Below are 20,336 nucleotides of genomic sequence, written 5' to 3'. Positions count from 1 at the left end.
TAATTTCATGGCTGCAGTCACCATCTGCAGTGATTTTGGAGCCCAGAAAAATAAAGTCTGACACTGTTTCCACTGTTTCCCCATCTATTTCCCATGAAGTGGTGGGACCGGGTGCCATGATCTTCGTTTTCTGAATGTTGAATTTTAAGCCAACTTTTGCACTCTCCACTTTCACTTTCATCAAGAGGCTTTATAGTTCCTCTTCACTTTCTGCCATAAGGGTGGTGTCATCTGCATATCTGAGGTTATTGAAATTTCTCCCGGCAAACTATCCATAACAACACATTAAAAACAACAACCAGAAATGATAACTATTTTCTTTTTCATTTATAATTTTATTTTTTGTTTTTGACTGTGCTGGGTCTTTGTTGCTGTGCGAGTTTTTCTCTGGTTGTGGTGAGCAGGGGCTACTTCTCTAGTTGTCGTGTATACAGGCTTAATTGCTCCCCAGTATGTGGGATCATCCCGGACCAGGGATCGAACTACTGTCTCCTGCATGAGCAGGTGGATTCTTCACCACTGAGCCACCAGGGAAGGCCAACTATTTTCTTAATTTCATAAAAGGATGATTATTTAAGTCAGAAACAATTAACACTATATTTTGGAGTGTATTACATACAGAGGTAGAATATATGACAACAATAACTCAAAGTATGACAGAGAATTACATGGAAGTATAATACTAAAAGGTTTTTCCATTATATGAGAAGTAGCGTGATATTAACTTATTATAAAATAAGGATAAACATCATAATCCATATAGCAACTGCTGAAATGAAATGTAAGGGAGGATATCACTAGAGATCCTACAGATATTAAAAGAGAATGAAGGAATATTAAGAGAAAAGTAATAGAAATAAATTCAACAATTATAATGGATATTAATGAATACCTATGCATGTTACTATCTATAAATTACACCTAACTTTAAAAAATATAACAATGGATCTTTGGTTCAACATGCATCCTGATGTCATTAATCATACTGGCCTGCTCTGAGATAAAAATCGTAAAGAGGACGTGATCTTTATACATTATAAACAAGTGATTAGAGTTGGTTACGGGACTTCCCAAGTAGCAGCAAAATATCTTTCTTTGCTATTCTGTTCGGTTCACTCCATGTTTTGGGTAGCCGACACTGGAGGCCTGAGACATCTGGAAAGGTTGTGAGTGTAGCATTAGTGGTTAATTGTGATGCATGTTTACTGTATCCTTGAGGTTCCAAAGCCAAAAACTGCAGGACATTTGAGGAAAGTCAGTTCCACGGAAGCTCCTTCACTAGGAGGCAAAAATTGGCCAATTCAGAGCTGACGCTGGGTGTCAGAGAGGTGGTGGTGGAGTTTATTTTTTATAGACTGGAAATGTGGTAGACATTGCCCAACCCCAAGGTGGATTTTGCAGTAGAAGAATCACTGGGATACTTGGGGTAAAAAGTTGTTGAAGTGCTTCTTGATGTACTTATGTACATTCCTCCTTTAATGGTTCCATCAGCAAATATTAAAATATCACAGTACAACTGGAATCCCAGAAAGTAATCTTCAAGAAATGTAGAAAAATTCCAGGATAAGAGAAAGCCCAACAGACACTGTAACTGATTCTCCCCACCCCCTCCCCCTACAAACCAGCATAGTACAGGTACAAAGTGAGTGCTCAGTAAGTAGTTGTGAAAATGAATGAATGGATGGATGGACTGTCCAAAGTGGAGTCATTCATTCAGCAACAAATCACTCAACTATGTCCATCATTAAGTATTGCAGGAGTTGCAAAAGGAACACAAGACATGTGGCCTGAAAACCCTTAACTTCTAAGTAGGAACACTGGCAGACATGTGAAACCACCAAGGAAAAGAGGAGACTCTTTAATAGCAGCCTGTTTTCGTAGGATTCCCAGACTCTCTCATTTCCCAGGGAGATAACATTTCATTTGGTAATACCCAAGTTCTCAGAAAAAGGAGAGGTTCTTATCAACCCCTTTAAAAGACCTTTCTCCCAGCTTTCTTTCATTTCTAAGAGAGCATAAAAAAATAGGTCTTTATTAATAGTTCTGTTGTCCTAGAATTAAAACAGACCCACAATTTCCATGAAACCATCTGTTTTGTTTGCTTGGATGTTGTGGGAGCTTAGAGAAGGGGCATGGAGTAGGGAGATGGGGCCATAAGTCATCTGATCTTTCACCAACTAAGGGTGGTATAAAGGAAGTTTGACCACTGCTTGGGACCAGTGAGCTCATCATATCTTGCCAGACACATCAAGGATAAGGACAGCTCCCAAAACAGCCTGTGCTTGTTCTGGTACCAAAAAAATAGAAAGCTCAAGAAAACACTTGTAAGGAAAGGAAATAGGCTTAGAGAAAACACCCCCGTTCCCAGACATTTTTTGGCAGAGAAAAATACAAAGCAGCCAGGGAATCTTTTCCACACCCCCAGTATCCCGTTTTTCTTTCCTCTTTTTAAAGTTCCAATTTTAACACAATACACCAATTTTAGTGTTACCAAAACGTCCTAAACCTCACTAGTCAATGACCCAAGACAAGATCACATTTACTTTTTTGGTTCACATTTCCTTTCAATGCCCTATCTGCGTCCACCTAATTAGAAATTATCCTCTGACTCCATAATGCACCTCAGCTATACCGGAGAGTTTCAGCGTATGACCTCTGTGACTTAGGAACAAACCCCAGTTTTCTGTCTCAGCCACACTCTCCTATCCCAGCTTCACCATCCTGCCACCTTGTTGGCCCTTGTTGCTGTTGTTCAGTTGCTCAGTTGTGTCCGATTCTTTGCAACCCCATGCACTGCAGCACACCAGGCTTCCCTGTCCTTCACCAGCTCCCGGAGCTTACTCAAACTCATGTCCGTCTAGTCGGTGATGCCTTCCAACCATCTCATCCTCTGTTGTCCCTTCTCCTCCTGCCTTCAATCTTTCCCAGCATCAGGGTCTTTTCAAATGAGTCAGTTCTTCACATCAGGTGGTCAAAGTATTGGACCTTCAGCTTTAGCATCAGTCCTTCCAATGAATATTCAGGATTGATTTCCTTTAGGATTGACTGGTTTAATCTCCTTGCAGTCCAAGGGACTCTCAAGAGTCTTCTTCAACACCACAGTTCAAAAGCATCAGTTCTTCGGCTCTCAGTCTTCTTTATGGTCCAACTTTCACATCCATACATGACTACTGGAAACACCATAGCTTTGACTAGATGGACCTTTGCTGTTACCCTCATGAAAAGGCTGACCTGCAGGGCAAAGCTGCCCTCTGCCAGGTGAATGCTAATGCCACCCTCCCCCTACCATGGTGGCCTCATGGGGGACTCTGCTCTCATCTTTAACCCTCCTTCTAATGCACAGATATATGCTCTTTCTCATCACCGAACAGCAGAGTTGAAATTAAACTATGGCTTTTAATGGAATTTATTAAAATGTGGGGGTTCTGTAAAGAGGTACAGCGTAGAGAATGGTTTATAGTTACATGAACCCAGGCCTGCCCTACAGTCAATTACTACCAGGTGAGCTTCTGCCTGGCCACTGTCCACATGTAGCAATGAAGCCTGTTCCCTCCCCTACCTCTTTAGCAAATATTTTTTGAATGTCTGTAATGTTCCAGGTATGTCATAAACACAGAAGATTAATGGAGACCCAAACAGACATGGCCCAATGCTCATGGAGTTTAAAGTCTAAAACTGAAACAAATGAACTAAACTGAACAGATGATGACATAATCAAATGTTACTAGTTATAAAATGTCCTAAGTGCTATAAAGCAAAAATTGTGGGATACCCTGTAAAGTCTGATTGAGGGAGCTAATTGTCCAATGAAGCTACTTTGAGCAATTGATATTTAGCTTGGGATTGAAGGCTGGTAGAGAATTAGCCCAGTGGAGAGCTGGGCAAAGAATATCTCCCATCCCTAGGCAGCAGTGACTGCAGATGTGAAGGATCTGTTGGAGAAAGGAGCTAGGGATGAGCAGTGGCACTCAAATGAAGGGAGTAGGGGCAGACTGGTGCAAGTTGAGACCGTCAGGCCGGCAGAGAACCATCCCATGTAGGCCCTTGAAGGTTGTGGTAAGGATTTGAGATCTTATGCCAAGTGTAATCAATTACTATGAAGGGTTTTGAGCAGCAGAGTGAATGGCATGTTTTGACACATAGTTTAAGAACATGTGGAGATTGAACAGAAGAGGGTTGAAAAGGCAGTCTGATAGCTAATGAGTTTCCCAATAGTCTAAGTAAGAAATGATGGTGGCCCAGGCCATGAGGTTGGCAAAAGAAATAGAAGTGTCAGTCTCAAGATATCTTTAGAATACAACCAATGGAATCTAATGTTAGATTACATAGGGGATTAGGAGAGAGGGGAGTCAAGGTAGAGGGGGTCAAAGAAGGCTTCCAGTTAGATGATTTGGGCAGCTTGGCACGTGAGCTGATATCTGGGCACTGATAAGAGAAGCAGACAATACTCTGTACGTCTCCCAAAGTCTAAGTTACTTGACCTTAAATATTCCACCTTAGAAGCATCAGCAACCTCAGTTTAAACCCTATTCAATTCGTCTTTTAAAACTTCCAACCTGACGATCCAGTCTCACCTATGAGCACCCCATTACATCAGTTTAACAAAAATATTAATTCTGCGTTGGGCTTCCTCTTTAAGCAATTACCAGTATATACAAGTAATAAATTTTATCCATTCATTTGTTCATTCATTTATTCAAGAGAGGAATAGTTTATCATAGTGACCGAGAGCAGGGTCTCTAGGTTGAAATCCCACCTCTGCCACTTGGTAGTGAAGGAGCTTTGGACAACTTCCTTAAAGTCTAGAGCTGAAACAAACAGATGTTATTAGTTATAGAGTTCGTTATTTATAAATTAGTTATAAAATGTCAAATGTTATTAGTTATAAAATGTCGTAAGTGCTATAAATCCAGAATTGTCAGGTGCCATGTGAAGTCTGATTGAGGGAGCTAATTTGAACTGGGGAAGTCAAGTGACTATTTAATACTTTCAGCAATATAGTGACTCAGTTTCCTTATCTGCAAAATGAAGATAACTCTAGTATCTACCTCAGAGAGCTATCATAAGGCATAAGTGAATTAATTGTATGTATTTTTCAAACAGTTTGACACAGTATTAGTACACAGATGGTATTAAAATTTGCCATTGCTCTTCATTAATTCAAGTTTTACTGAAAACTTCTCACTGTTCTATGCTGCTTGGCAAAGTAGAAATCCAGGCAAAAAATTTTTTTTCTTCTAATCAGGCAGATTTGATGTCAAGCCTCTGTTCTCTTACTTAACCTCTCTGAACTCGTTTTCTTACCTGAGGGCAGTGATACCCACCTGGAGTGGTTATTATGAGGATGAAATCTGAAATCTGTGTAGGGCCTGTATCTAGTGGATGCTCAGTGAACATTAGTTTCCTTCCCTGCTGAAAAGAACTTTCCCCACCCAATTTAAATTGTGCATCTCCACCCTCTGCCCCTAAAGAAACTCCAGTGGGAGGAAGAATAATTTCAAACCCTTTATGGGCTTACTATTCATGAATGAAGTTCATTTTTTTTTCTTTTGTCAAAAACTACACTTTCTTGCCCTTTTCAGCGTAGTATGCTATGCTAAGTCACTTCAGTCGTGTCCGACTCTGTGCGACCCCATAGACGGCAGCCCACCAGGCTCCCCCGTCCCAGGGATTCTCCAGGCAAGAACACTGGAGTGGGTTGCCATTTAGCTATGTAATTGATGGGAATGTGTATGTGGACATCTAACATCCCTAAGGGAATGGTCCACAAGGATTCTAATTGGTCCCCTAAGCTTCATGTTTTCCGCTGCTGTCAGACCCTTTCCCAAGACCATAACCACTTCCTCTTCCTGCACCACTACCACCTTGAGCAATCAAAGTAAGAAAACACAGACTCCAACCCACAGAAAACACTGTTGGTGTCCTGGAAAGCCCAGTTTGCCAGGGTCTTTATTTTCAAAGCTGACTACTTGGTTTTCTCTGGCGCAATGGTGCTGGTGGCATTTTGCTCCAGACGCCTGTCCCTCCTGCCTGTGGTCCTTGTGGTGACCTTGCCCTGGGTTGTTAGCACCCGCCTCTCTCTGGACTACATGAGCCCTTTGCATCTCGATATAAAGTTGCCTAGGGTGGTATGTTTCCTTCAAGACCAGTTGCATCTCAAGACTTGTTTCCAATGTAGAGTGAAAACTTTGTCCTGTTCCAGGGAATGGAAAATTTTCACCCACAGATTCCTGAAGAAGTGTCCTTTCCCTCAGTCCCTGGAATCTCATTTACTCTACACTATGGCTTGCCCTAAATTGATGATTTACTGCAAAGACTTTCCTGCCGATAGGCTTTTATGGGACTAATGGGGTAATACAGACTATCCATGGAGATAAAGACTAATGCATGTGACTATCAACAGCAAAATAAAAACAAGACTAACAGGGTGTCTTTGGATTTCAGGGAACAGATCCGTCAAGGGCTAGAAGAACTCCAGAAGGTTCTGCCAGGAGGAGACACTTACATGCATGAAGGATTTGAAAGGGTAACTTTAAAAAGAGTTTTAAACTCCAAATGTAGATTGTGATGTAGAAACAGGGATGACTGATGAGATGAGACACATGTTTTAACAGAACTAAGCCACACTCAATGGCAAGAGTAAAAAAATTTCCCAGAAGTGTGTACCCAATAATTCCATCCAAAGAGCTGAATAAATGAAATTCCTTCCTCCTTCCCTGACACTGGATGAAGAATCTCAGCTAATGCTTGGCTGATGCTCATGAATCATGCCACACACAAGTCCTCTCTATTCCCAGGGTAGCCTTTCTATATATTTCTTCAGAGGTTGAGACAGAATTTCATCATTTCAGTCTTAAGAAAAACAAGTCCCAGTCTATGAGAAGTAAGATATTGATCCAAGGTAACCTTAGATGAATGTCATCCATTGGTATTTGAGTGAAACCTGGGTGAATTACATAAGAATCAAGACTGACCCAAGACTGTGGATCCAACATCAGAGACCACTGCCCATAATGGCATTTGTTGTAGCAAAGAGTAGATATATCTAATGACTTTTTCATGTGTTTTTCAGGCCAGTGAGCAGATTTATTATGAAAACAGTCAAGGTAAGACTATATTCTGAATTACCATTATGATTAACTTTTTTTTCTGTGTTTCCTTCTGAAAAAATTACCTCAGTAATTTCCTGTTTCAAAAGACACATATGATATTGCTTCAGATCCTTGAACACACACTTCATCACAGAGAAGGGACACATAGAAAGATGGCATGTACCAGGTCAAATTCTACTGCTCTGATGATTCCCCAAAAAGTTATATAAAAGTAATTAAGGTCTCATTACGGGCTACAGTTTGTAATGCTCATGACCAGTTTTGCATGCTGAATTCATCAAGTTAATAAACACTTGGATGAGTTAGTAAAGTCTTGGATTTTTATGTCAAATTTAATTCTCTTGTCCTTCTCTGAGCTCCAAGCCTCTTCATCATTGTGACTGGATATGATTTTAGATTAAGATACCAGTTTGGCTTCATCGTTCCTTCATTTGAATGGGGAAAGGGCATGAAATGCACTTGCTAGTGTGTTTAGCACATGGAAATAATATTTATTATTATTTTAGTTAATATACTATTACTACCTTATCTTTCATGGGTAACATTTCTCTATCTGAGGCAAATCTCCAAAAAGAGTCAGCACTACAGTAGGGACTTTTCTCCCAGACCTGTAGAGGTGTCCACTTCCTATTTTACTCTAAACTGCAACAAATAAGCCAGACCCAGTATCTATAGCAACAGTTGTTAATACAAAGACATCATCAGCAATGGTGGCTCAGATGTGAGCTCAGATGTGCTCAGATGTGCCTCCAGTGTGAGACACCCGGGTTGGATCCCTGGGCTGGGAAGATCCCCTGGAGAAGGGAATGGCCACCCACTCCAGTATTCTTGCCTGGAGAATTCCATGGACAGAGGAGCCTGGTGGGCTACAGTCTATAGGGTTGCAAAGAGTTGGATACAACTGAACAACTGACAAACAGTGTTACTAGAAGTTTCTAAATCACTGACAGAATTCTAGTAAGTTTTGACAACTGCTGTAATACTTCTGCTGCTGCTAAGTCGCGTCAGTCATGTCCAACTCTGTGCGACCCCATAGACGGCAGCCCACCAGGCTCCCCCATCCCTGGGATTCTCCAGGCAAGAACACTGGAGTGGGTTGCCATTTCCTTCTCCAGTCAACTTGTAAATCATGATGACTGTTCCTCTTTGCCAAACTCCTCAAGGTATGTAGCATGCAGTCAAGGACAGCATGTGAGAAGGATACTTGGATGGCCCAGGTGGTCAAGTTTGCCCTCAGGCCTTGGCAAGAGTCAGGTGGACTGCTCCTGGGAAATAGTCATGTGTGATTCCCTGTAGCTACCCCCAGCCCCCAGCTATCAGTCCAGTGACCAATTTACAAGGTTTGGTCTTTTTTAAAGACAAGACTTGGCAACCCAGAAACAAAACATGTTCCCCCTTAGAGTTTGTTCCATATTCTTCTTCATGCTGGAGCAACTTCCAGTCTCAAAAGAAAAGGTGTTGATTCTCACAATACTGAACTCAGATGGTGCAGCTTTGAAGAGATAGACTCCCAGGGCTGAGGGGGTTTTCTTGGTGTGGCAGGATGAACTGAGTGGGTCTGTGTTGTTTGACCAGGATACAGGACAGCCAGCGTCATCATTGCTCTGACTGATGGAGAACTCCATGAGGACCTCTTCTTCTATTCAGAGAGGGAGGTAAGAGACAGCCTGGCCTGTGTCTGACATACAAACAGGGCTTCTTCCTTCTGAAATGGGCTGCAGTCTCTCTACTTGGGCAAAAATGATAGATTTTCTTTGTAAAATCCCCAGATAAAATAGAGTCCCATATGTGAAAAATAATAAGTTTATTTTTAAAGTGAATCCACATGTCTCACACATGGTGGGTATTTTTCCCTTTTACAAAATATTTGCATATTACTTTGGGGGATAAAATATATCTGTCATGCCTTTCTTAATTGAAAGCAGTTTTGAAATACTATATCATTTTTTAACAAATCCATTGGTACTATTTTTCTTTCATTTCTACTAAAAACAGGAGGGGAAAGAATTACTTGAAATATGTAAGGGCCAATTTTGTCAAAATGTATTAATCACTGAAATTCTTACTAAGAATCAAAGCTGAACATTAACTGGTGACAAAGTAAATTGCAAGCTCTCCTTCAATATTCCTTTTTTCCTTTTCTTTATGCTCTTGAAAAGTACTCCCCAAAGCAATTAAAGGAATTCTTTCTAAATGAAGCTTTCAGTTTGTATAAAGAGATTCAGAAAAAGAGGTTTGTCTAGGACTTGAAAGTGATGTTTACATTTAGGAAATTCTTTCCTTTCAAATTTCACATGCGAGCTATATGTATAAGTAACCCAAAGAAACCAGTTCACCATAGAAATGTATTGAAGCCTCATTAGTGACAAAGGCTCATTCAGGACAACCTCAAAAGAAGCACGATAAGAAGAAACACAGGCGGGGAGGAAGGGCGATGCCAGCCTCTTGAGGAGAAATCAATCAGAGCATTACCCTTACCTGAAGCTCTTGACTACTATTTAATTTAAATTCAGCTTTCTCCACAAGCCAGAAGTATATATTCATTCATTCATTCACTCACTATTTACTTAGAGTTTGACCTGTATGGGCACTTTGCTGGACTAGAGAAACATTGATTCGTAAGACACAGTTGCTGCCCTCAAGGACTTTACCATGTAATAATGTTCAACTTTTTGAAGGCTTTGTTGGCAAAGGGCATGAGGATATTAAGTGGGTAAACACATCACTGTCCCCCATCCTTAACTTGTACAAAATTCTCAATGGGGAGACATATGAGTAAATTATGACAGACACTCCCTGAGCATCTGGGAAACAATATATTCCTATATGAAAATATATTCCTATATAGAAATTCCTAACTTTAGAAAAAGTTGAAACTAACTATATAATAGGAATGCAAAATGGTTTATCTAGATGCAAAGTAGCAATCAAAGTAAAAACCCTAATAAGGGAATAAGTGAATATAAAATAAATGGTAAGTGACAGGCTTAAAATAGGGATTGGTAGAAAAGAATTTTAGGTATGGCACATGCAAACTTAGAAAAATATTTGGAGTGCCACTGCCAATAGGAAGAGGGTGTCTGAAACAGAAAGATACATTTCAAGATACAGAAAGAAAATGAACCTTTCCATTTCTGATAATTCTATATAAAGCCCTGCTAGAGGAGAAATGTCATATAGAAGTTGTTGCAGATAAGGCTGGGGCTAGACTGTATCTAAAAGTTAATTTTATCCTGAAAGCAGCAAGAAATAATTTCTAACTTGAAGGTAAAAAGATGTATGTTTCTGTCCCTTCTAAAATTCAAGGTTAATCATAAGTGGGTTGGAGTACTAAGAAAGGGGGATAAAAGGATACCATTGAAATCAATATGCATATATTGGGCACCTATTATATGTTTCCTATCAATTATTTATTAATTTCCTACTGTATTGACATATACCAAGGAATTACAAATTTTGTTTTCTATTCTGAAACAAACAACCTAGAAAACCTGGAAGAGTCTTTAATAAATCAAATATTAAAACCAAGCCAAAATCTGTATACTATTCATTGTGTTGCCCTCTCAATACTTAATTGTAGAGAAGGTCATAGGTTCACCCACTCAGATATGGACTGCAATCCCCATACCATTGACCCTGTGTCTTTGGGAATAAAAAACCCTTATTCACAAAGGTGCTGACATTGATGCCCATCTGTATTGTTCTGGGCATCATGTGAGGAGCTCTGCATATGTTATCTCATTTAATCCCCCAAACACTTCACAGAGCTAAGTCAAGCATCAAACACAGGTATATCAGGTTCCAAAGATTACAACCTTGCTGCCAGAGCATGATGCCATTACAAAGGAAGAACCTATGTCAATAAAAATCCATCAGAGGAACAGAAAAGATAATTATTTCCCCGGAATATTTAATATGACTTAGCCTACAGTTTCCTTTTCCTCCCTTCGTCATGCAAAGTTTCTCATCAAGATTCTACTTCTGTGGGTCTTTCTCAACACCTCCCATTAGACTAATCACGCCCTTTGCATCTACCATATTGAATTAGAATATGTTCACTGGAGTATTGATTCTTCAGGGACAGGGACTGCCCTCTCCCTTATGGTACATGGCACACAGTAGATGCTCAATAAATACCTGATTATTGTAATTAGTCTGGCTGATCCAAAAGGACTGCATTTGCCATTGCTTCTCACTTTAATGTCATTTTTCATTGGCCCAGGCGAACAGATCCCGAGATCTCGGTGCAATTGTTTACTGTGTAGGCGTGAAGGATTTCAATGAAACGCAGGTATGAACATTAGATTTCTTCATGCTTGGGAGCATATTAAGCTTGTGAATGATAGAAAACATATGCATTTGGTGAGGAGGGTACATCAGCAGTATAAATACCCTTTAGATAGATGATTTTTCCAGGAATGCTAAACAGGAAGGGAATCATTGGATGTGTGAGGGATGTGAACCCATTTGCAAATACACTTGAGGGTCTTCAACACAGAGCATCTAGGCAGCATCCTTTCTAGTTGACTTTTCAGTTCAGTTCAGTGAAAAGTCTTTTAGTTGATGTTAAATTGCCAAGAAGTCAAAACAGATCGAAATTAACTTGGAAACAGATTGGTTTTTTAAAATTTATTTTGACAAATCTGATTTTCTTATTTAAATGGCAAACATCCCTTTTATCTCATTAAAAACACAATGCATTTTCAATACCCCTCCCATAAATGGAAATAATTGGCCAGTGGGCAGAAAAGTATGTCCAGGTATATATAATCAAATTGTGAAAATGTGTTAGCAACCTAGTTCTTCATAATTTATTTTTGTTTTGACAACATGGACAATACTCATGATATGTTGCTAAATGAGTAAAATAAGGTAACAAAAACTGTTTTGGGAATAGTATGAACCCACTTTTTAAAATAAAATATGATATTTGTATAGAAAAAGTATGAATAACTATATATATCAAATTAACAATAATAGATGAAGGATGAATGGACAAATGGGTAGATAGATGAATTATATGAACCTTTTTTAACAGATGAATTATATGAACTTTTTTCTTTTTAATACTCCTGGGTTTTTTGAAATTTCCCAATGATTGTGTGTTCCTTTTGCAATCAGTAAAAATCCTGGCATTGACTCTAACTGTGGCAGTCTCAGCACTAGACAGAAATTTGGGAGGAGAAAAGCTCACAGATCAGTTTCTCCTTTCTTCAGTCCTCTGCTCCATCAAGCAGGAGCAGCCAAACCAGTCTTTAAGGGTTCTTCCCTCAATGAGCAGCTTGGGTCTAAGATAAGGGTCCCCATTCATTGACCTCACCCAACACCGAAGCTTGAATTTATTTTTAAAGTTGCTCTGAAAGGAAACCTGAGTCTGTTTGATTCAAATACCGTTGCCAATAGAAATGTGGTTGAATGGGAGAGAAATGAGCCAATGGCCTGCCCCCAAATCCATAAATACATCAACCCAGGCCAATGTTCATCTCGCTGCGCAATCTTACCCCTGCTCCCAAGGAGACAAGCATTAAAACAAACGTAAAAGCTGGAGCCGACTCTCCGGACCCGCTCCAGAAGGGCGGCTGGTAAGCTCATTATGACTGAGGGCCTTGCAGTGAGGCCCCTGCGCCCAGGCAAGGCCTTCAGTTCCTGCGGGTTCTACATGAGATGGAGCCCCCTGGACCCAGTGGCTTTTCCCGGTTCTCCGTGTCCGAACCTTACACGTTTCTGTGTGTGTTTGTGTTTGCTGTGTTCTCAGCTGGCCCGGATTGCGGACAGTAAGGATCACGTGTTTCCGGTAAATGACGGCTTTCAGGCCCTGCAAGGCATCATCCACTCAGTGAGTAGAGCAACTTCCTCTGGGACTGAATACTCCGGCCTTTCCGGCCCCCTGATCTGCTGCCCAGTGGCCCCACTGCCTCTCGCTGAGGCTGGTGGTCTTGTTCTTGAGACACACGCCGCTGTTTATCTTCGTATCTGCTGTGTTCCACTTCTCCCTCCTGCCTTTCACACGTGTTTCTATTCTTCTGTGCCAATTCTTCACCCTACAGTGGGAAACTAAAAATGGAAGGGAGTCCTGCTCTGGCAGTGAGCCAGACTTCAGGCAGGTCTCATACTGGAAGCACTGTGGCCCATTGCTGTGCTCTTGAGTGACCTCAGCTTTCCCAGTCATGACTGACTGCAGCCTCCCTTCAGACCGTTGCATGCTCAACCCCTATCACTTGCTCATCAGAGGTACTTTCCACCAGTGGTGTTCTACCTTGGCTGCCCGTTGATGATTATCTGAACAGGAGTTTTAAGTTCTTCCCTGGTGATTTTAAAAGGCTTCTTTTTTTAATATTAAACTTTTATTTATTTAATGAATGGAACTTACCTGGAGTCACACAACATAGGTTCTTGTTTCTCTGTTTTTTCATGGCTCGTTTGTTTGTTTAATATACATTGTTGATTTACAATATTGTGTTAGTTTCAGGTATATATACAGCAAAGTGATTCAGTTACACACACACACATTCTTTTTCAGATTCTCAGATTCTTTTCTCTTATATGTTATTACAAGATATTAAGTACTGTCCCCTATGCTGTACAGTAGGTCCTTGTTGGTTATCTGTTGTATACATAGTAGTATATATATGTTAATCCCAAGCTCCTAATTTATACCTCCTGCTACTTTCCCTTTTAGTAACCATAAATTTGTTTTCTATGTCTGTGGGCCTGTTTTTCTTTTGTAAATAAGTTCATTTGTATCATTTCTTTAGATTTCACATTTAAGTAGTATCATATGTGTGTCTTTCGTCTGACTGACTTCACTTAGCATGATAATCTCTAGGCCCACCCATGTTGCTGCAAATAGAATTGTTTCTTTCTTTTTTATAACTGAGTAATAGTTCACCTTACTGTAAAATATGAGGGTTTCCATGTTCCCCAGGGTTTGCACAGTCACCAGCCCTGTTTTCCATCACAACCTGGTTTTGTTTTGTTTTGTTTTTAATCATCCCTTTCCTATCAATGAACATGACCTGGCTTCCTGGATTTCTTTTCTACCCTCCATCCCCTAGCTAGACCCTTGGTCCAGTGGAATCCTGGAGAATGCTGATCTTTGAAACTTTAGCCAAAAGGCCTGTGTGTGTGCTGTACCCGTAATAAAGTCCAGAGTTGCTAAAGCCTCCACCTTTAGGTCTGGGAACCAGGCAGACAGCCAGCGGTATCTGCAGTTGGAGTTCACCAGGCTTTAGACTTGGGGTCCAAAGTACAGATTCAGAGCTCAGAGGATCACTGTCCTTTTAAGATGTCAGTGTGGCTTTAATCCAGGGATTACTCCTCAGGAGTTCAGGATCTGTCCAGCTCCTGCAGATTGACCTAGGAAGCCCCCAACCTGTTGTGCCTGATGCTCCCTCTCCCTCCCTCCAAGGTTTGCTAAGAACCCCAGCAGAGTGGGAAGGAGAATGAGATGTATGAACTTTGGAGCTGGTCAGTCCAGAGTTTAAAGGCTGGCCCAACAACTATCATGTGTAGATCCTTGGATGAGGTATTTTCTTTCGTTCCATATTTGTATAGGGGATTAATGATAAGACATACATTGTAGTCTTGTTTGAAGATTACAAGAGATAACACCAGTTAAAATGCCTAATATTTTTTTCAAGCACATAATCAGTATTCAAGACATATGAATTATTTCCTCTTCCACATCCCTTTACCACCACACGGGAAACTTTAGTGTTAGCTTCCTCCTGATCCTCTGAATTTCTTGAATATGCATAATGATCACGTGGAGAATCTGGTCTGCACTACCCATTCCCAGGGTCTGTCCCCAAGAGCTTCTATCAGAATCAGTATGAGATGGAGCCTATGAACCTGCATCTTTTAAATCTGCACTTTTTAGTCAGTGCCCCAGATGTTGTACATTCAGAACATCGATATGTATGACCTTACATTTCCAGAACTGTGAAAAAATAATTCCACCCCAAGTTGAGAGCTCCTATCCTAAATGTGTACATATGACAGACATCTTCTTTAAGATGTGATTGCAAGAAACAGAAACCCACTTAAAGTACCTTAATCAGAAAGTGGAAATAATTGAAAGGATAGAAGATTATCAGTTCCAATTATGGATCCCCAGGCGAGGGACCCCTGGGGTCCTATAAATAACTTCTGAGGTCAGTGTGGCACACTTGACAGTATAAACAATAAGAAATGTAATAAGCATGTAAAACAACACCCAAATACTGATTTCTCCAGATGATTAAAAACGGGATTCAGGCCTGATCATGAATCCTGTGGCAGCTCAGAGGTGAACTGTTCTGGACTGGAGACTTCATGAGAAGTTGAGCAGACCTGAATTCCTAAAAGACCAAGGATGGGTGATGGATAGCTCCAGAGAAGAGATAATATGACCTCAGCCCAAAGCATGGAAAGGAGCAAACATATTTTGAGGACAATAATCTGTCTGGGAGAGTTTGGGTAAAGGAGTCAGGAATAATGAGAAATAAACTAAGACATTGGGTTGGAAGCAGATTGATGAGAGCCTGGAAGGAATTTTAACTCCAACTTAGTGTAATCACTGAAGTATTTGAACATCTAATAAGTGATATTTAAGAAGAGAATCTGATAGCAGTGTCTCTGTATATAAAAAGGATACTGAGGGGCCCCAGAGGCAGAAGCCCAGTCATGAGGCTACTGTAGAAGTCCTTTCTTCAGATGGCTGGGTTCTAAACAGGGACAACTCTTACTTGTTCAAAGATTCTTATGAGTGTTATGCCACATCATTCAGGAGTTGGTTCCTCCCCAAATAATCTGAGTATTTTTATCTGTATAAATTGTGTTTTCTTTGACTGTTTCAGCCTTAGCAACTCATTCAAGCTCAGTATGAGCTCAGATGTTTGTAAAGCTCTCCCTACCCCTCCAGTAGAAATCACTCCAAAGATGTTTAAGAAACTTTAGTAAAACTGTCTTCCAAAAAGGGAAAAAATAATTTGAGACTCCAACCTTTTAGCTGAATGATAGCATTCTTGTGAGTTTTTATCTGGGAGTTATGCTGGTGGTTTCCATCCTTCCAATACTTGAAACCCATGTTTATTGCAGTTGTTAATTCATTTGCTTGGACAGAAAAATGAGGACAAACACAGCACAGCTCATCTTTCTCAAGTCAGACAAAAACAATTATGGCCTGAAATTTGGCTAACTAATTTTAAAAAGTGGGTTCATTTCTCTTTTTGGATACTGAAAAGGAAACTCTTGTATCCCCTCTCCCCATCTGAAGAATCTTTTCCAGCTTTTTCCCATGGATGTTGTTTTGTGGCTAGTTTTTTTCTCATAATAAAGTAGGACTGGGCTTAATTATCCAGAATAGGAGTGCAGAGCAGCTTTCAAAAGCTCAGATAGTTCATGAAGTTCTAGATCCACCGTGACCTTCTTTTTTTATTGAGGCAGAGTTGATTTGCAATATTAGTTTCAGGTGTACAGCATAATGATTCAATGTTTTTATAGATTATACTCCATTTAAGGTTATTATAAAATACCGGCTATATTCCTGTGTGGTACAATATATCCTTATAGCTTATTTATTTTATACAGAGGTTTGTACCTCTTAATAGTGACTTTGTTTTTAAATCCCCAGTCAAGATGCATGGGCTAATATTTATTCATTCCTCTAATATTCATTGAAAACTTTTTACGGTAGACTCTGGCCATTTGGTTATATGTAAGCAGATAGAGCAGAGAAGGCAATGGCACCCCACTCCAGTACTCTTGCCTGGAAAATCCCATGGATGGAGGAGCCTGGTGGGCTGCAGTCCATGGGGTCTCGAAGAGTCAGACACGACTGAGCGACTTCACTTTCACTTTTCACTTTCACGCATTGGAGAAGGAAATGGCAACCCCTCCATTGTTCTTGCCTGGAGAATCCCAGGGACGGGGGAGCCTGGTGGGCTGCCGTTTATGGGGTCACACAGAGTTGGACACGACTGAAGCAACTTAGCAGCAGCAGCGGCAAGCAGATAGAGACCCTATCCTGGTGGAGCTTATAATCTAGTGGGAAGAACACATAAAAAAACAACTCAATAAATAAACATGTATAATTTAAATTGTGATACATCATATATAGAAAGTAACATACAACTGAGATTAAGAGTAAAGTGGTTGGCAAAGACCTCAGGCTCCTTTGAAGAGATCGCCTCAAAGTGAAATGGAGTTGTTCATTGGAAAAGTGTGGATACAACATTCTTGGCAGAGCAGAACCCTAAGAAGGTGTATAACAGAATTGAAGAAGAGTGGGGCTTAGATGGTAAGTGACAGATGATGAAGGAAGAAGCAAGAAGTGGCTAAATCACATGGAGCCTTGAAAACTATGGTATTTCACTATAAGGACAATAGGCAACCGTGGCCAATACAAAGTCCAACAAAGGAACGATCATGTTTATAATCAAGATGCTCAGGGAATCTAGAGATCATGGTTTTTATCCCCTTTGGATGATGAATAAACCAACACTCAGGACCTGTGAAATGAGACCTGTGAAAAAGAAGAAAAATTACTATGATTATTGAGCATCTTCCTTCTACCAGCTCCTCTGTTAACTACTTCCACAACCACTCTGTCAAGAGGGACTTACTATCCCCATTTTACAGGTGAGGAAACTGAGGTGTAGGCAGTTAGATAAACTGCCCAAGTCTGCCCACTCATAATGGTGGAGGAGGGACGTTGAACCCACATCTGGGTCCAGAGAGTCTGCTTTTTCCACAATACTGGGCTGTGAAAGTCTGAGGAAATGGAAAATCACTGGATTATAGGGAACTGATTATCTAAGGTACGGATGCAGCAAGTCCTTGGATTCTCTGTTTCCTCAATATGATTCCTGTGTTTTGGTCTTTTTACTATCCTTCAGTCCTCTCTACTTTAAGGAAGAAGTACTCAGATTTTGTGTAACGTGTTAGTTCAAAGTGCTTTCACTTGTTTTCCATTTTAATCTCCCATCAGTGCAACACAGGGAATAGGCAGAGAGAAAAGCTTGTAATTTATTTTGGTACCAAACATTGTTCCTTTTTCTCATTTAATATTACCCCATTTATTTTTTTTAATATTACCCCATTTAAAAACTATAACAGCCCTGTGAAGGAAATATTCCCATTTAACAGATGAAGAAACTGAGGCTCAGATACCCTGCACAGGGGCACACAGCTCTAATGGGGAGATCAAGGTTGGAACCCAAGTACATGACTCTAGAGCTCAGGCTTTCTCCCACATTAATTTCCTTAGAAAGGTTAAAAATAAGAAGTCATCATTTAGTGAATTCTTACCTGTTAGGCACAGTGAAAATCATTTTACATAGTCTTCTCATCGAATGCTCACCCCTACTGTTTAATGTAGATATTATTACTCCTTCCATAGAAGCAGATACCCTAAGCACAGAGAGATTAGCTAACTGGTCCAAGATTGCACAGCAGTGGGCAGTGATCCAGAATAGACTCAGTTCTGTCTCTAAGGTCCATAACAAGATGACCACAGCATTTAATGATTGATGTGGGTAGGCCGGGAAGCAGCTCCATTTCGGAGAAGAGGACCCTGAGGACCAAGAATGTGAAATGACTCAACACAGTTTACAGAGTTATAGCAAAGACAAGACCAGAGTCCAGGCAGGTGCTCTGGTGTGAGTGCACCACTGGTGGGCAGGAGAACCTTTGCCATTTACTATTAGGTGGAGAGCATCTCTGAAAATCTCAGTTTCTAGTCAGTGGATGAAATTCCATCATTTTGAGAGGCTGGCAGCTTGCCACAGCTGAAAGAAACATCTTCACTTTCACATTTGCTCAGGACTCTACCTCGGAGGACAGAATTCCTTGTTTTTGCAGGATTCAGTTGATAAAATTATAAAACAAAATTTCGAAGGTTAGTAGATTGGAGCCCTTTAAGCCAGTAAAACTGTAAAGGAAGAAACTATTTCTTTGCCTTTTCTTATTGTGGCTTTCTCCGGGAGTTTCCATTGACCACAACTGGTGAATGCAGCGCCAGCCCTCAAGTGAAAATATGAAGCAAAGGTCCAGCAAGGCTCCTGGGTCTTTGTTTGCCTTTTCAAAAGTGCTGCAGGCAGTGAAATGGGAACCTGCATGAAAGCTGGGTTCGGATAACACTGAAGTGGGTCTGCAGCTTTGAATCCTAACGCTTGACCTGGTTACCATGGTGCCAGCTCCTCCTCCCCACTGTCCCCACTTCTCGTGCAATCAAGGGTGGTGTCTAGAACCAAGCACACTTGGTCTCTGAGAAGAACCCAGTCACTGGCACCAAACTATATCCATCCAGGAGCATTTCTCTAGAATAAATATTTAAGCCTGCATTGGGCTTCCTCCTAATTCGAGGGGTGAGTCAGTGCCTAGAGCTTTCTGCATGTTTGATCAACTATAAACAAGTATTGAGCAAACATGACTATATTTGAAAGGATTTCTTGCAAGTTTTGGCACTAACATCCTTGTTATCAAGGAAGCTGTAAGAACTATTGAAACTGAGGACTGTATCTATTCCATGGTGTATATATATTTATTTTGTTTATGGTAACCATATCATGTGCTAATTTCTCCCTTCCCCTTATGGGAATGCGAAAGCCCCTCGTCCAGCCCTACCGGAGCTTTGACAAAAGGCAAAGCCCATCTTCCTGGCTTCCCACCCATCTACTCTTCCAAGACCCCACAAGGGACTGCTGCTGCTGCTGCTGCTGCTAAGTCGCTTCAGTCGTGACCGACTCTGTGCGGTCCCATAGGTGGCAGCCCACCAGGCTCCCCCGTCCCTGGGATTCTCTAGGCAAGAACACTGGAGTGGGTTGCCATTTCCTTCTCCAATGCATGAAAATGAAAAGTGAAAGTGAAGTCGCTCAGTCATGTCTGACTCTTTGAGACCCCATGGACTGCAGCCCACCAGGCTCCTCCGTCCATGGGATTTTCCAGGCAAGAGTACTGGAGTGGGGTGCCATTGCCTTCTCCTCCACAAGGGACTGCTAAGGGTTTTTCTCCAATCAAAATCTAAATCCCTCGGGTTTCCCTGGGGTTCTAGTGCTTCAGATATCACCTTCCAATGCAGGGGGCATTGGTTCGATCCTTGGTCAGGTAGCTAAGATCCCACATGCTTTGTGGCCAAAAAAACCAAAACATAAAAAACAGAAGCAATATTGAAACAAATTCAATAAAGACTTTTAAAATGTTCCACATTAAAAAAAAAAACAAAACAGTATCTGCATCACATGC

At 40.8% G+C, this 20,336-nt stretch overlaps 1 protein-coding gene across 1 annotated transcript in view; it reads left to right on the top strand.

Moving 5' to 3' along the window:
• Positions 1-20,336, top strand: part of ANTXR1 (anthrax toxin receptor 1) — a 257,202-nt gene that overhangs the window by 50,722 nt on the left and 186,144 nt on the right. Inside the window, 5 exon segments of the mRNA XM_010845314.1 lie at positions 6,445-6,526; positions 7,073-7,106; positions 8,688-8,767; positions 11,335-11,403; positions 12,868-12,948. Of these exon segments, the coding sequence (XP_010843616.1) occupies positions 6,445-6,526; positions 7,073-7,106; positions 8,688-8,767; positions 11,335-11,403; positions 12,868-12,948 (346 nt within the window).

This window comes from Bison bison, unplaced genomic scaffold (assembly GCF_000754665.1).
Source record: "Bison bison bison isolate TAMUID 2011002044 unplaced genomic scaffold, Bison_UMD1.0 scf7180017864215, whole genome shotgun sequence".
NCBI lineage: Eukaryota > Metazoa > Chordata > Mammalia > Artiodactyla > Bovidae > Bison > Bison bison.
The sequence above is the reverse complement of the archived record's forward strand: the minus strand, read 5'-3'. Positions and strand labels throughout refer to the sequence as shown.